Consider the following 18,227-nt stretch of genomic DNA (forward strand, 5'->3'; position numbering starts at 1 on the left):
ATGGGTGGGAGTCCATTTCCTCTCCATAGTGACAATATTTTCACCAGTATGACAGGTGAGAAATCATACTGTGTTGCTTTAATTTGCATTTCACTACCTCTGAGTTGAACACTTTTCCATTTGTATAAGGGTCATTTTTATATCTTTTTTGTCCATTGTCTGTTCATGTCTTTTTTTCCCATTCTTCGATTGGGTTTTTGTTCTTTTGTCCCTCAAATTTTAAGAGTTCGTTCTACATTAGGTATATCAGCCATTTGTCTGTGGCACGTGTTGCAAACATTTTCTCCCGGTTTAACAGGTGTCCTCTAATATATGGTATATTTTTGCCATGCAGAAATTATCTATTTTTATATTTTTCAAACTGATGGGTCATTATTTTTATTGCCTATGAATTTTGACTCATAGTTAGAAAGCCTTTTCCTACATCCATGTTGAAGAGGAATTCCTGTTTTCTTCTAGTAGTTGCACAATATTTTTTACAATTTGACCCTAACTCATTTGTAGTTATTCCTGTGAATGATTTGTTATAGGTCTAATTTTATCTTTGTATAAATGGCTACCAAGTTGTCCCAGAACCATTTATGAAGAAATCCCCCATAGCCTCAGGAATGTAAGATTACCTTTATCATATACTCAGTTTCTGTATGTACCTGGATTTGTTCCTGGCCTTTCTATGATATTCCACTGGTTTATATGTTTATTCACACAACAGTACTCTACTTTTTATTATATAGGCTTTACTGTGTGTTTTAATATCTAGTAGAGTTAGTATAACCTATACAATTTTCCCCACTCTGTTATCCTGGCTAATCTAGCATGTTTTTCCATATCAACTTATCTCCTTTAAAAAGTTTGCTAGTATTTTTCTATTGATGTGTTACAATAATTAATTTAGGGAGAATCACAATCTTTATACTGTTGAGTTATAGTATCTCTTTTAAGTTTATTGTGAAGTATTTCATTACTTTGTTGACACTATAAAATTTTTCTAACATTACAATACTTTCTAATTATTGTTGTTATAGTCTATGAATTTAAGTATGTTAATCTGTACCTCTAATTGATTTTTCTTATCTAACTGCATTGGCTAATACGTATAGTACAATAATGAGGAGTAATGGAGATAGTGGGCATCTTTGCCTTGCTCCTGATTTTTGTGAAAATGCCTCTAGTGTTCCCCCTTAAATAAGACAGTGATTTGTAGACTAAAATAGATGAATTTTATCATTGGAAAGAAACTCTCACTTCCTATGTCCAAGAGTGTTTTTATTGGGAATGAGTATTGAATTTTTCAAAGGCTTCTTTAGCACTGATGTTAAAATGGTTTGATTTTACCTTTAATTCTGCATGATAGTAATGGATTTCCTAATATTCAATCAGCCTTGCATTCTTGAAATGAATACTGCTTGGTCACAATATATTATTTGTTTTAAGGAAATAATGGATTTTGTTTTTGCTAATATTTTATTTAGTATTTTTACACCAAGATTCATCAGTGATATTTAGTCTGTATATTGATTATTTTTTGTCTTTATCAGGTTCAGGTATCAATGTTATACTTGCTTCAAAGATGTATGGGGGAAAACAGTATGAAGCTTCCTCAAAAAGTCAAACACAGAATCACCATATAATCCCATTATTCTACTTCTGAGTATATATCAAAAAGAACTGAAAGCAGTGACAAACAGATATTCACACTCATTCATAGCAGCATTATTCATAATAGTCAAAAGGTAAAAGCCACACACAAATATCTACTGACAGATAAATGGATAAACCAAATGTGGTATATACATATTATTCAGACTTAAAAAGGAGTGACATTTTGACACATGCTACAATATGTACAAACCTTAAAGACATTATGCTAAGTGAAATAAGCCAGACACAAAAGGACTAATGTTGTATGAGTCCATTTATATGAAATACCTAGAGTAGTCAAACTCATAGATACAGAAAGAATAGTGGTTGCCAGGGGCTGGGTGGAGGACGGAATAAGGACTTATTGTTTAATGGGCTCAGAGTTTTAGTTTGGGATGATAAAAGGATTCTAAAGATGGCTGACAGTGACAGCTGCACAAGTAAATGTACTTAATCCACCGAAATGTACATTTTAAAATGGCTAAAATGATAAAATTTATGTCACATATATTTTACAACTGAAAAAAGAGGAGCCCGGCCATGCATGACTCAGCAGTTGAGCGTCGACCTACGATCCAGGCAATCGGGGTTCGATTCCCGGTCAGGGCACATGCTCAGGTTGCAGGCTCCATCCCCAGCGGGGGCGTGCAGGAGGCAGCTGATCAATGACTCTCTCATCATTGATGTTTCTCTCTCTCTCTCCCTCTCCATTCCTCTCTCTGAAATCAATAAAGATATATTAAATAAATAAATAAATAAATAAATAAATATAGATGATGATAGATAGATGATTGATTGATAGATAGATAGATGGATAGATAGATAGATAGATAGATAGATAGATAGATAGATAGATAGATAGATAGATAGATGTCGGCCTGGCTGGTGTTGCTCAGTGGTTGACCACCAACCCATGAACCAGGAGGTCACGGTTCAATTCCAGGTCAGGGTACATGCCTGGGTTGCAGGCTCGATCCCTGGGGTGGGGATAGTATGTGTGTGTGTCCGTGTACGTATGTGTGCAGGCAGGAAGCAGACAATCAATGCTGCACTCTCACATCGCTGGTTCTCTCTTCTCCCTTCTTCTCTCTCAAAAAATCAATAAAGTATTCTTTAAAAAAAAAAAAAAAAAAAAGAGAGAGAGACCATGTCCTTGGGTGATGATTGACGAAAAAGAAAATCTAAAAAAGTTTCTTCCTTGTTCACAATATTATTAGTTTTCCTTACATTGCTTATTTTTTCCTTTATTTTATTTTTCCATCAACATTTATTCCCCCTTATATCCTCTTGCTCCTTTACGCCCCCTGCCCCAGCAATCACCACACTGTTGTCCATGTCCATGAGTTTTCTATTTTTTGTTTTTGCTCAATTCTTCCACCCTACCCCCCCCCCCCCCACCAGAGCTGTCTGCCTGCTCTCTGAGTCTGTCTCTATTTTGCTTATTAGTTCAGTTTGGTCATTAAATTCCACATATTAATGAAATCATATGGTACCTATATTTCTCTGACTGGCTTATTTCACTTAGCATAATGTTCTCCAGGTCCATCCAAGCTGTTGCAAAGGGTAAAATTTTGTTCCTTTTTAAGGTCAAGTAGTAAATGTACCATAGCTGTTTAATCTACTCATCTACTAGACAGACACTTGGGCTGCTTCCAAATCTTGGCTATTGTAAATAATGCTACAGTGAACATAGGGGTGGCATATATTCTTTCAAATTAGCGTTTCAGGTTTCTTCAGATAAATTCCCAGAAGTGGAACTGCTGAGTAATAAGGCAGTTCCCGTTTTAATTTTTTGAGGTAACTCCACACTGCTTTCTGCAATGGCTGCACCAAACTGCATTTTGTTTTGTTAACACATTTCCTTACACTGAATCATCTTTGACTTCATGAAATAAACCCTATACAATCATGACATATTGTATCTATCAACTAGAATTTATTTTTCTTTCTTTAGAATTTTTTGGTATAATATACATAAATGAAACCAGCCTACAGTGCTTTGGCAATAAACTACTGTTGGATAGTTAGAAGATAATGTTAAAAATAAAACTAATAATTCTTATAAAGTGCTATTCATAATAACATATGGATATGAATCATTTCCAAAACATAATACTAAGTTTAAAAAAAAATTTTTAAGGAAGGTCAAGAGAAGATACATAATTGGCTATGGCTTCAACAAAATAAAGAAAAACAAATATGGGAATATAGTCAATAATATTTTAATAACTATGGTGTCCGGTGGATACTAGACTTATCATGGTGATCATTTAGAAAGTTATATAATGTCTAATCACTGGGGGGTACACCTGAAACTACTATAACATTGTATGTCAACTGTAATTGAAATTTTAAAAATTTAAAGTAAAATAAAATAGTAACACTTTAGGAACATTAAGTAAAAGGGACAAATCCTATATCTTTTACTCTTTAAATGCTAATAAAAACCTAGATGGTCAACTGTTCAAGTTATATCATTAAAATCAATGGAAAGCCTGGCCGGCGTGGCTCAGCGGTTGAGCATCGACCTATGATCCAGGAGATCATCAGTTCCTGGTCAGGGCACATGCCTGAGTTGTGGGTTCAATCCCCAGAATGGGGCGTGTAGGAGGCAGCCGATCAATGACTCTCTCATCATTGATGCTTCTATCTCTCCTTCTCCCTTCCTCTCTCTGAAATCAATAAAAAAAATTAAAAAATCAATGCAGAAAAAGGCCAGTTAATACTAGTATTAGTATTAGAAAAAAAATGGTTCTGTAGGTCTCAGCTAATAATATGGGGAAATAAATTAAATAACTGATATAAATGTCCAACAATAATTCACAATGTATTTACTTGGAGATATGACATTATACAGAGAAACAAAAGTATCTTTACTTAGAGATGGTATGATGATATACACAGAAACCTCTAAGAATCTAATTTTCTAAACCTACTAAGAATGCGTGGGGAGAGATGATATCCCATTAAAACTACCCAAACCTAAATAGACCTGCCATATAATTCAGCAATCCTACTTCTGGGTATATATCCAAAGGAAACAAAACCATTATCTCAAAGAGATAACTATACTCCCATGTTCACTGCTGCATTATTCACAATACCCAAGGTGTGGAAACAACCTAGGTGTCCATCAAAATTTGTGACAACACAGATAAACCTGGAGGGTATTATGCTAAGTGAAATAAGCCAGACAAAGAAAGACAAATACTGTATGGTATCACTTATATATGCACTCATTTAAAAAAAAAGGGGAGGGGGGGCGGGGGGGGACATATAGAAACAAAAAAATAGAAAAGTAGCTGCCAGGAGGTGAGGGTAGTGAGGTTGGGGGAAACAGAGAGAGATGATAAAAGGGTACAATCTATCAAGTTATAAGACAAATAAGGTCTGAGGGTCTAACGCATATCATGATGACTACAGTTGGTAACACTATACTGTATAATTGAAATTTGCTAAGAGAATAGAACTTAAATGTTCTAACCCAAAAAGGAGGCAGGGGGTTAGATGTGAGGTGATGGATGTGTAAATTAACTCGATGGAGTTGGGGGGGGTGCTTTCACAATGTATACATATATCAAACCATCAGGTTATATAATTTAAATATCTTACAATTTTATTTGTCAATTATACCTCAGTAAAGAGGAAAAATAAAATAACTCAAACCTAAATGCATGACTAGGTTTAACAAGAAAATTTAAGCCCTACATTTCCAACTCTACAAAAGGCCTCCTTTTTGTCTTTCCAATACAGGGGTGGGCAAAAGTAGGTTTACAGTTGTTCATATGGAAAAAGACATGCAGGTTATTATTATAATAGCTTTATTAACTCAAAAGAATGTCACGATGCAACTGTAAGCCTACTTCACTCACCCCCCATATTATAAGCTCAATACCACAACGCTGTTGTACTTGCTAATAACACCTCTTTATCAGAATGACCCAGCAAAACACACACACACACACACACACACACACACACACACATATTATATCATATCACTGGCTCTTCTACATTCAGGACTCAGCCCAAACAGGCCTTCCTTACCACTCTAATAAAAAAAAGAATTCCATCACTTTTCAGTTTTAATTATGGTCTTATTGTATCATACTGTGAAGACAAGGGGGACTAGGGCCCTCAGGGTTTGTGAAATGCTGTCTTCTTTTTTCTACACTGATTAGCAGGAAGACTTCTTCCTATATAAAGAGACTTCCCTTGAACTATCTGGCTACCTAGCAGTAGCCACTAACCATATGTGGCCTGACTACTTAAATTTACATTTTAAAACTCCATATTCATAAATAAGGTCTGTTGGTATGAATCAGCTGAACTATAAAAAGTAACTTCTCTTCATTTTTCACCTGAAAATGAACATCCTTGTTATAAGCACCGAGTAGAGATTTTTCAAATGAAAGAATCAACGGGGGGGGGGGGGGGAGGAGTTACTGTCCCATTACCTTCACAAGATTAAAAATTAACACCAACAGACAACTTCTCATCAGAAGCAATGAAAGCCAAAACAATGAAATGTAAATTTCAAAGTGGTCAAATAAAACAGAATTCCACCTCCAGCAAAAACACTCATTAAAAATAAAGGTGAGAAAACTTCTGCTTCAGCTAGTGACAGACCAGTGATCTCACTAAGAACTAAAAAAGCTGGGGAGGGAATCAGAATTCATCCTTTTGAAGGCAGCAGAGAGCTACTAAGGTAATGAGAACAGAAGGAGCTAAGACTCCAGGGAAGGAACTTTGGAGAAGAAACTGATTTCTACAGCTGCTTTCACCCTGGGGTCTTTGCTGATTCGACAAAAATCAGCAGTTGGCAGGAGGCTGGGATTAGCATTGGCAGGTAAAGACTCCAATCCACAACATGCATGTGTGTGTAATTTTCACATGCATCTTCTCAAGGAAGATAAAATCCCTAGAGTAGTAGGGTATCCAAACCTAAGTCTGTATCAAGTCTGATTCAGTGGATGTGTGTGTGCACACACGTGTGTGCTTGTTTGTGTGTGCGGGGGACGGGGGGGGGGACGGGGGGGGGGGGGCGGGACACGCAGATAGAGGTGTCCAGAAATCTGACGTTAATTTAATTTTTTAAAGCACCCCATGGTAGCTCTGAAGCAAAATAGACCTTACAAATTATGTACAAATATAACAGTATTTTTCCCTGAAAAGCTGTTATAAAATTTATGTTTTGGGTAAACTATGATTACCTAATACTTAGTCTCACACCAATTTATGCCTGATTTTTCATACCACTGCCCAGAGCAGGGGTGGGGAACCTTTTTTCTGTCCGGGAAATCATTTGGTCTGGCACTGCCAAGGCAACCGCAGGCAGGACTTGAAATTTGATTAAATGTTTGACCAAATATAGCAGGCTAATTTTTAAGTTGATAGTTTTGTATGGCAGGGCCAAACCAAATTGGCCCGCAGGCCGGATGTTCCCCATCCCTGGCCTAGAGTAAATGTCTGTGTTATACCTTTTATTGTACAACTAGGCACAATCTGCCATACATAAAAACAATACTCTAAAATTAAACTGGAAAAGTATGTTAAATACAGCACCATAACAGTAGTGATAATGACATCAAAAGGTGACTCTAATAGGGCTTTCAAATGGTGACACATAAAAGGGATATTTCAATCTTAAGAAAAACTGAAACTAAAAACAATGCATTGTAACAACCATCTATAAAAATTGTGAAAGGAAAACTAGGCATTTCATATCAAGAATAAGAGAAATCTTAAATATAGCCACTTAAGCCTGTAGATATTCAGGTTTAGAGTCAAATCATATTAAATGAAATTTAAGTGGTAATACCCAGAATGTCATTAAATTATCTGATATCACTTAGAATGATATGGGTAATCACTTCTGTTTTAAGTAAGGTAAGTTAAAACACTTACCTGGGTTTCATATAAGTGGGCAATGTGAAATTGAACTGCAAAGATGATGGAAAATAGAAATCAAAACAAGTATTTGGGGTAAATGAAGCAAAACTATAAAATATAAAATATAAGCACAGTCTATACTACATTGACTTAAGTAGTAATGGAACATAACTTATTTTTTAATAAAATAGAATATACAAACAAATATACACAAACACAATTAAGAAACCACATGTATTCATTGTTGGCCATTATCAAATTTTGTCAATGTAATTTTTAAAATTAATATTAAAATCTATAGCAAATGAGTATAGTTTTTAATTTTTTCCAATTAGTTTATATTCAGTATTATTTTGTATTAGTTTCAATGAGTATACTTCTTACAAATTTCAAAATGGTCATATTAAACAAATAGAGAAAACTTTTATAATCTATACATTTCAAAGCGTGGTATTTAAAAACTGAGTTCTAGGTGAAAAAAATACAGTCACTATTAGTAAAAAACACATTAAAACAAAAAGAAACCTCTAGTATTATTCTTATACCATATTTCATATCAAAAAACATTTATAAAGAAGTCATAGACCAGGATCACACAGGTAATAACACAGAGAAAATCTGTTGTTGCATTTCTCTATCAGTTATTCAGAATTTTTTTTTTTTAAGTCAAACCAGTTGGAAGGCAAGAATAATAAACAGTCCCAAGATTAACAAGTATGCCTTGAAATCAAATAAATTATGTCAGCTTTTACTTTCAGCTCTTCCTAATAGTGCATCACCAGAGTATGAATGATTCAACGAAAGCAACAATGAATCAGGAATCAAAACTGGATTCTAGCTACTTATATACTCATTTTTATTCTTTAATGACAATGTTCTATCTACCTGAATTTCACAGCTGGATTTCAAGGAGTCTGGGAGTATTTCAAAATTATATGCAGAATATTTATGTGGAACTTTAAAAACAAGGTCCAGAGCTATCATCAATTTCTTATTGGAGAATATACCATGAAATAACTGATTCCTGTAACTGTAAGATTCACCTGGAAGGCTTGTGAAAAATAGAGATTCCCAAGATTATGATTCAGTGAGCCTGGGGCAAGGCCTGGAAAACTGCCTTTTTATTCAGTTCTGCAAGGTATTCTGATACCTAGTCCCTAGACAACCTACCACCAGGAAACAACTTATCTAAAAAACCTGAAGATCAAAACAAACAAAATATATAATGAACTTGAAAAATAATGCCACTTTTAGATCAAAAGTTAAGTACTACATAACTCCATAAATAATCATTAAATATCACATGTTAACTAATCAGAGATGAGGCAAAATAAAAATATCTTTAGAAGATGAAAATCAGTTTTGCAAAAAGCACATAAAAAAAATAATAATAATAATAAAAGTTCCATTGGGAAGAAAAAGGGATATCTGTAATATTCTAAAATACAAACAAAAAAATCTTTACCAAAGAAAAAGAAAAAAAAAGTTCTACACATGTAAACATCCCCTTTACCTATACCCGTTGCAAGGCTTTTCTTATTCTCCACTACCCTTTCCAATACAGCTCTCCTTGAGCTCCAGTCCACATCTCACCTCACTACATCACTGGAGGGAGACTGGGTTACAGGTTAAGGGAATGAGAGAGAGAGAAAAAAATCTATGTCCACTTCCCCCAATCTTCTTAATCCTCTAATAAAGGTAACAAGGAAGAAAAGATCAGCAGCCAGCGGGCACGCTACTACCATCCCAAACTTCCACCAGGCTCACTCCTAGGCCTTTATGTCAAGGGCTTCCCTATCCCATGAGTTACTAAATCTAGTGTCATCTTTTGTACTGTGAAAACCACCATGGATTTAAATTCTTAAAAGTATTCTTCAAAGTGGAACATAACCATACACCTAAGAAAAAACTCCACCTGGAAAGTCTCAATTAATGGTAGAAATACTGAACAAATATTGCCATAAAAGGTTCTGAAATTAAACTTTATTTAGAAATTAATACATTATTTTTAGAATTAACAGAATTTTTAAAGTCTCAAAGAAACAATTTTACCCCAAGGGGCAATCATATAATGAAAAGTCTAGTATCATCATGACAGTAACTGTAATTAACCCTTCTTAAATAGCTCTAGAAACAAGTATATCTACTTATTTTTTAATTGTATAATGAATTGTGCCACAAAATACAAATTTCTCATACAGACTTTTTAAAAAGCTCACTTTACTTTCTATTATCTTCTGGTCTTTGCAGTATCACAAGGTAACATGAAGATTTCAAGGTCTGTGGCATATACAATAGGTAATGACATAAAAAAATGCAAAGAGAAATAAGTTTTACAAAGACAAAGAGCCTGGTGTTGAAACAGTAATAATATCTGGCCCAAGGCAGGTAGTCTACGTTGCTCTGTGAGACATCAGCCACTAATGAAGTTATCAAGTAATCATGAAGACTGTTTAAAATAAACTACCCAAATCAACTTAACTATAATGGCCTAATGTCTCTAAATAAAGCACATGCCCTTCCATTAGAACGACCAATCCTTGAGTACTCAAAGTCCTGAATCCAGGGAAATTCCCTGGGCAATAGAGGACTACTTCCCTTTTCAATAAACAGAGAGAGAGGCACAGTCAACTCAAAGATGTATTTCATGATGGCTGGAACTGTCCTCTCCAAATGTGACAGAAAAGTTTTCTTCCCTTTGATATTCACTCTACGTAGGTGTTTTCCACTCAGGAGCAATGATCTACAAGTGAGATTTTACCTCAACAGAGTAGAATGAGGATTTGCCAAAATATTTAGTTTCACATTTATAAAGTATCCCTCAAAAGTTATTTAAACTGACAAATAGTTATGAAACTTGGCTTTAAGATACTAGATATAAAAAAATTAAATGAAAATCAGCCGTTTTCTTATTCCCATAAATTAGATGATTTATATAACCTGGATATATAATTATGGAAAAAGTATAAATTAACACCTTATAAATTAATACTTATAAATTAATATACCTATGAGTTAAATTCTTTTTCTAATCTAACCTCATCTTAGAAATTAAAATATTGCTGCATTTGTTACCTTCCCATCACTTATTCTGCAAATACACTGATCAGTACAAAATCCTGCATTTCGTTGAAAGAAAACAGAAATCTTTTGTTTTCTCAAGAAATTGCGTCTTGGAGAAGTATGAGATAATTGGTCTGGTTTAGATGATGATTTAATCCTTCTTAGGCATTTTTAACACTGATACTACTTTTCACTTAACATCTTTCTATATGGTTAAAAAAAGAAGTCACTTATAGCAAAATACTGACTTTCTAAAACCTAGAATCCTTTAATTGATCTTAAATTTTCATTAAGAATGATTTCTTTTTAAAATTCTTATTTTTCAAGTAAGAAAGTTTTAAAGAAAGCCAGCTTGAACCCAATGAATATTCTTAAAACTTTTATTGGCTACTTTAAAGTACACTAAATAAACATGACAATACATACTTATTGATAAACACATCATAATCAACCCAATCTGCTTTTGGAAGGAGACCTACATAGAAGCAGAAAATAACTGTCTGAAGAAAACCACTGTATCAGAATATGCTTCACATGTACATTCTTTCTGAATTAATTAAAAAATGTCACCTCAAACTTTATATATAAAGTGTGAAACTATAATAAAAAGTCCAAGTATGTGTTCATAATTACCAATAATTTGGGAATCGTTGAGCTACCATATGTGAATCTTTGTATACTTTTTTCTTAAAAAACTAGCAAACCCTGTTATTAATCTCCCCATATCATCTACAATATATCAATCTTGCTTATTGGTGCAGGTAATTTTAATTCAACAACTCAGTTCACTGGCATATCTATTTTAGACACAGGCTGTTCACAATAACTGGTCTGACATGTTCCATTTGTACAAGTAGCCATGGCAACCAATACAGTTAGATTCAACAATTCTACAAGGAAAAACTGCACAGGATTTATCACTATCATTATTATTATTACTACTACTATTTGCTGTGAAGTGATCTGAATACATGTAGAAAACTATGGTAATTAATACTTACTTTCAGCATTGGACAAAGTGCAGGGATTACAGTCAACCAAAGCTAACTGAAAATGCTGTAAGAAGAGAGTGGGAAAATTAATGTGCTAAATTCAGTCATATAAATGTGTTTTAAAATAATTTTCAGGTATGTAAGGTCTAACATAATAATAAAACTATACTATGCAAATAAAACATACTAGACAACCAACAAGAATTACTTTGAACATTTACTAATAGGAACAGACAGGCTGTTAAGAATGGAGAATCTGGGAAAGAATTAACAAGTTACCTATGCATATTTTCGTTTATATGAAAAAAGCTTTGGATTTTTGAGTCTTCAAATAAAAAGTATTAGTTATAAACAGTTTAAACAGAGCGCATCACTATTTAAAACTGAAAGTAAAGATCAACGGCATTAATGTCAGAACACCACTGCTTATCTCAAAATGAGATGTGGACTTTAGAAACAACAAAAACTGTTATGAGAATCATCATAAAGGGTGAAACTATTTGCCCTTACGAATTCTTTAATAATCATTGTATTTAGTGCCTTTTAAAACTAGTTGAAATACTAAGAATGCACAGGCTACAAATAGCCTGTGTTCAAGTTCATTTATGAAATATAATTATCCTTTTAGAATGTGCTATCATATGTGTAAGAGTTATAACATCCACTTTAAATAATGTCGTATAAGCCTGCCCAAAAAATACATGTTAAATTTAATGTATAACATAATAAAAAACACTGTGTGACATCTAGTTTGTCAACGTTAAACCTGGTATATAAACTAAGAGAAGACAAATAAGTACTAGAGTTGGTATAAAATCTTTAAGATAAAAAAAGTAAACCTCTTTGAACTTCTTCAAAATATTTTCACAAATGTATATTCAAATTTTTAGCATTTAAAGAAATCAACAGCCAAAATACAAATCACTTTTAAAAAATTGACTACAATTAAGTTCATTCCTATCTACAATCAAAATGTCTGAAGAGTTGTATTTTTTATAACTGCTGGATAATCTGAAAATTGATAATGCATAATAACAATTTCCAAATGTAAGACCACAAAGATCTTTCTTTATCACGAGAAATAATCAGCAAGTTTTTGGTACTATATTTCAACACAGAATCATCAAAACTGCACTTGGTCAACCAGATCCCTCAATTAACAAAAATAAACAAATGTCAGCTACCCAGTGTTACAAGGAAAGAAAGATTAGAAGGCATCACTTGGTATGAATACAGTAGCTATTATATATTCATTCACAAATGTCTGTTATGTGCATGCATAATTAGGCTAGCCAACATTTGGAGTACTCTTAATATTGAAGGGTTGTAATGTTTTGAATAGGCAAATTACAAACAAAATTACTATGACCCTTCAATACTGAATATTTAACCCATTCAACAAATATTTATCAAGACCTATAACGCCCTTAGAATAATGCAGAAACTAGGGATACAATGGTCAACAAAACAAAAGTAAAAAATTATTTGCCACAGTTGACAGAATGGAAAAAATATATATATCCAACTCTGAACACCTCAAGCACTGCTTTTATTTTCCCTTGGTCTACTAAGCAGATTTTATGTCCTCAAACATCCCCTGAATGCGCTACCATGGGAATAGAAAACAGACTGTTTTAAAAAGTGAGTACTGTGAAAGCAAAGCATGCTTTATAACCAACTGCTTTCCTCTAAACAAAGAGAGCAGGACAGCAGCCACACATTTAGATTGTACTACATTTCTAAATCTAATCTATCCTGCCAGCATAAATTAATATCTAGATAAGACAGACCTCTCCTAACTGAGCCATCAAAGGATATTAACTAACGTGCAAAGAAACAGCCTTCAAGATGGCAGTATTTTAGTTTTGTCAGATTGAAATCCAACAAAGAGCAGAGAGATGCAAAATTCAAACTGCCCAGCCTACATTTCATCTATCAATACTCAATGAAACCTGGCAGAAATAGTTCTGGACCAGGTTTTATATAATTCTTAATCAATCTTAAAAGCAGCAATGAAGTCACTGAAGCACCATCTGAAACCCACAACATCATGAAATACTAAACATTTCCAAACAGCAACAATATAGAAAAATTACTGGGCAAGAGTACATATTCAAAAACATGCATGTGAGAATGAAAGAACTTAAAGAATTACTAAGTTGAAGAAACTAAGTAGCCACACAAAACCACATAAAGAAAAACACCAATATACTGTTCAGTAAACTAAAGGGAGATAAGGAACTGTGGATACCATGACCTCACAGTTTCATTTCTAGTATCTAAACCAGATGCAAACTAGATGTACCTATTAACATATAAATCAGCAGAAATGACTACCAATTATGATAATCGGCACCCAAGCCTAAAAATGTCATGGTAAAATATCCAGCACCCATCCCTGCAACCAGCAGCAGCAGCTAGAAAGTACAGGGTGGGGGCAAAAGTAGGTTTACAGTTTTGAGTATGGAAAACAGCTTATTCTTGTATTATTTATTAATTGTTGTATTATTTTCCATACGAACAAATGTAAACCTATTTTTGCCCCACACTATATGCATCTCCTACTGAAATATTGCAGTACTGCAACTGAATACTGCTATGTGAAATAGTTATTATGCAGTAGTAGCTTTTGCAGTTCAGACTACATACAAAACCTCAAGGCAGACAGCATTCTACAGAAAATTAATTTCCAAGCTAAGAAGATTTACCTAAGACTTTTTTTCTTAATGCCACAGTGATTTCCTTTTTATAGAGCACTTCTGGTCCAATTTAACACAAAGTTCAATTCATTACAATTTCTGTTGACATCTTTATCACCAAAGTCACCTTTTGTTTTAAAATCTTTTGACTTGTTCACTATTTCAAAATAACTTTACTGTATTTTGTTTTATATAGACTGCGGAGCTTGATTTCTATCTGTAGGAAGGATATCTATATTCATGTAATTAACACATAAAACTAGAGTTTCAAGATTTTATTTCCCTTTAAATTGTTTTACTTGTAGCTGTACAGTCTGCGATTATCTCATGAATCTTTTCAATTTTAGAACCCTTCAACTGTATTCCCAATCCTACAGACAAGCAATGAGATAGCTTTTCATAACTGACAAAGTATGTATCGACAAATAAATTATTAATTTGGAGCAATGTCTGGATTCTAGATCCAATCTTGAATGTTCTGATTCAGTGGGTTGAGGGTGACAACCTGTGAACCAGATAAAACCGTCTAACAAATTATTCCAATGCACAGTCAGGGTTAGATGCCATTATCTTAAAGGCATTAAATCATGCGCCTGCCCCAAAAAACCTTACTTCAGAGTACGTAGGCAAGGTGTATATAGGTGATACCACTGTCTATATATATTCATTTATGGTAGATAGAGCCTTTTAGGAATAAAAGGTTGGCAAACCAGCTTTTATTCCACAAGCCAGGCACTCTGCTATGGCTATGCATCTACAACTAAACACAAGGCCCACTGAAATTGGTGTTGTAACAGGAGTTTAAAAGACAATTCCATAACGGATTCCAAAAGATACAGATGAGAGAAGGGAGAAAAGAGGTACTTCAGGTTGAGGAAATAATCTGTTATTTTTACTCAGCTCCAATGAAACAGGGTTTTATGGACCATTTAAGTAGAGAAGGGAAGGTGTGTCAGGTACTCTTTCAAGTCAAAGGCAAATTATTTTTCTTTTTCATTGTTACAAATTGCCACAGTTCTAAAAGTATGATTAAAATCAACAAACTTCATTCCTAAAACTAATAGTCTATGATAAATGGATGAGACTAGGAAAATGTATTAGGATGTGATGGTACTTACTTTAGAGATTTGGTATTTGAAAATAAAACAGAACTGAAACTGGTCAATTATAGCAGGGCTTATGAGACACACTGTGTGGCCAAGCTGATCTGAGGTTCCTTCAAAGCCCTCAAACTCAGTTATCTTTGTAATGCAAGGTTGTTACAACAGTTTCGAGGAGGGACTCTATTGCACACCAATGACTAATAGCTAATGGACGCTGGCAATCTTTAGTCAAAAAAGCGGCTCCTTCTTTGAAGTTTATCAATCTGATCTCTCCAAACATTTCTTTAACACAAAAGACAAAAGATACTATTAATGAAGATGTTCAAAAATCTTATTTCTAGCCCTTCTTTTTAACTCCAGACTTTTATCTGTCTATACCAGGGGTGGGGAACGTATGGCCCGTGAAGTCATTTGGTCTGATCTTGCCAAGGCAAACGCAGGCGGGACTCGAAATTCAATAAATCTAGGAGCTTTTTTCATAGCTAAGTTTTAAGTTGATAATTTTGTATGGCCCTCGAATGATGTTATAAATATCCAAAAGGCCCTTGGCAGAAAAAAAGGTTCCCTGCCCCTGGTCTATACCAACAGCTGATATCCTTCGCATACCTCCAACTCAATATACTCCCAAATGACCCATCTCCAGAGTCTTTTCACCTCTCAATCCCAAAACCTGTTGTTCCTTTCTTTATCCCCTACTTTCGTTAACGGGAAAGTGATTCAAGCCAATATATGGAAAATGTCTTCCCACACTGAATCAGTTAATTAGTTAACTACTTTATTAACTCCTTAAGATCTTAGGATGTATTTACCTATCATTCATTCATCCATCCATGCAACCATCCTATCAGAATCAATTTATTTGACTGACCTTGCTCATCTTTTTTTCCTGTACCTGTGCCCTACCTACTCTCCCAACTCCTGATTTCTATAGTATTTTACAAAAGCCTAGGTATGAAACTGACTAGAAATTTTAAAACACTAGTTATTGTATGTGTCTAATGTGTGCACACAGGGTGGACATAATTTCAAAGTTTTTTTAAATCTAGTGTACAATTTGTATTCATAATAATATAAACTGCTATATATACAAATGACAAACAGAAGGTGAACATGATATATATTTTATAAAAGGGTAATTCAACAATTTTTACTGTAAAATGTTGCTTTGAACATTTTTTTTTAATGTGATAATAGATACACTGACTGCTCCATTAAAGCTGCATTTGATGACCAAATTTGTACAACCACAAATTCAGGTAGTTTTGTATAAACATCAAAAAACAATTTTTTATTAAAAATAACTTCTTGGAGTTAAAATATATTTGTGGAGAGAAAAGTGACATGGGAAACCCGGAGTCACTCTATCACCTCAGTATCAGAGGGGATGACCATGCACATCTATGAGCAGTCATATCCTTTTCAAACATGCATTTTGGAGGAACTAAAGTATTTCAGCTACTTATACTACTTCAAACTTAAGGGTATGCAACAGAACTCAGAGCAGAAATCAATATCAAATGGAAAACCAAAATTGAGCAGGCAGGGTGAAGTGGAGAAAGCATTATTAAGTGGCTAGATCAATTAAGAGATCACCTTATACCAGAGAATAATATCTGGAAAGACTAAAAGGTAGGTAAAGTACAAGTTGATGAGTAGTGGAAAAAGAAAGAGCAGAGGAAAAGATTTCTATCCACAAATGAGGAAAAAATGGACAGAAGTTAAACAGCAATGACCATCCTCTGCCAAAAGACACAGCGATGTTACACGCAGGTGAAACTGAGTTCCACTGCTGATGTGGGAACTGGGGAGATGTTTAAAGGTACAAACTTGCAACTAGTAGATAACTCCTGGAGATATCCAATGTAAAACATAGTGATGATAGTCAAAAATACTGTGTTATAAACTTCAAAGTTGCTAAAAGACTAGATCCTAATTGTTCTCACCAAAAATAAAAAAGAAATAATAATCGTGACATGATAGGTGTTTAATATTAAGGTGGTAATCATAATGAAATATATAAATGTACCAAATCAGTAAGTTGTACATCTTAAACTTATAAAATGTTACGTGTCAATTTTATCCCAATAAAAAAATTTTTAAAAGACTAGAACTTTCTGAAACTAGAACACCCAACTTACAACATACACAAGAATAAATTCAAAATGGATAAAAGACTTAAATGTAAGTCGTGAAACCATAATAATCCTGAGAGAAAAGATAGGCGATAAAGTCACAGGCACCTCACGTAGTGAAATTTTCACCAATACATCTCCTAGGACAAGAAAAACAAAGGAAAAAATAAACAAATAGGACTATATCAAACTAAAAAGTTTCTGCACAGCCAAAGAAATCAGCCTCTAAATACAAAGGAACTCCACAGTATGGGAGAATATATTTGCCAAGGATACATCTGATAAGGGGCTAATTTCCAAAATATACAAACAACTCATACATACACTCAACAAGAGCAAAGACAAATAATCCAATTAAAAAATAGGCTAAGGACCTGAATAGACACTTCTCCAAAGAAGACATACAGATGGCTAAGAGACATATGAAAAACTGCTCAACGTTGCTATCATCAGACAGATGCAAATTAAAACCACAATGAGGTATCACTTCACACCTGTAAGAATGTCTCCCATCAACAAATGACATCGGCTGGTGAGGATGTGGAGAAAGGGGAACCTTGGTACACTGCTGGTGGGAATGCGGACTGGTGCAGCCACTATGGAAAACAGTATGGAAGTTCCTCAAAAAATTAAAAATGGAGCTGCCTTTGACCCAGTGATCCCAGTTCTAGGAATGTATCTTAAAAAGCCTGAAACACTTATCAG

General features: G+C 34.1%; 1 protein-coding gene across 7 annotated transcripts in view; it reads right to left on the minus strand.

Moving 5' to 3' along the window:
* Positions 1 to 18,227, minus strand: part of KDM6A (lysine demethylase 6A) — a 212,072-nt gene that overhangs the window by 70,050 nt on the left and 123,795 nt on the right. For all 7 annotated transcript variants that reach the window (XM_087829505.1, XM_087829510.1, XM_087829507.1 and 4 more), the window contains exons 7-8: positions 11,598 to 11,652; positions 7,549 to 7,583 (exon numbers count right to left, since the gene is read on the minus strand). In XM_087829505.1, the coding sequence (XP_087685631.1) occupies positions 7,549 to 7,583; positions 11,598 to 11,652 (90 nt within the window). The remainder of the gene's footprint in view (positions 1 to 7,548; positions 7,584 to 11,597; positions 11,653 to 18,227) is intronic.

Source organism: Miniopterus natalensis, chromosome X (assembly GCF_054644295.1).
Source record: "Miniopterus natalensis isolate mMinNat1 chromosome X, mMinNat1.hap1, whole genome shotgun sequence".
NCBI lineage: Eukaryota > Metazoa > Chordata > Mammalia > Chiroptera > Miniopteridae > Miniopterus > Miniopterus natalensis.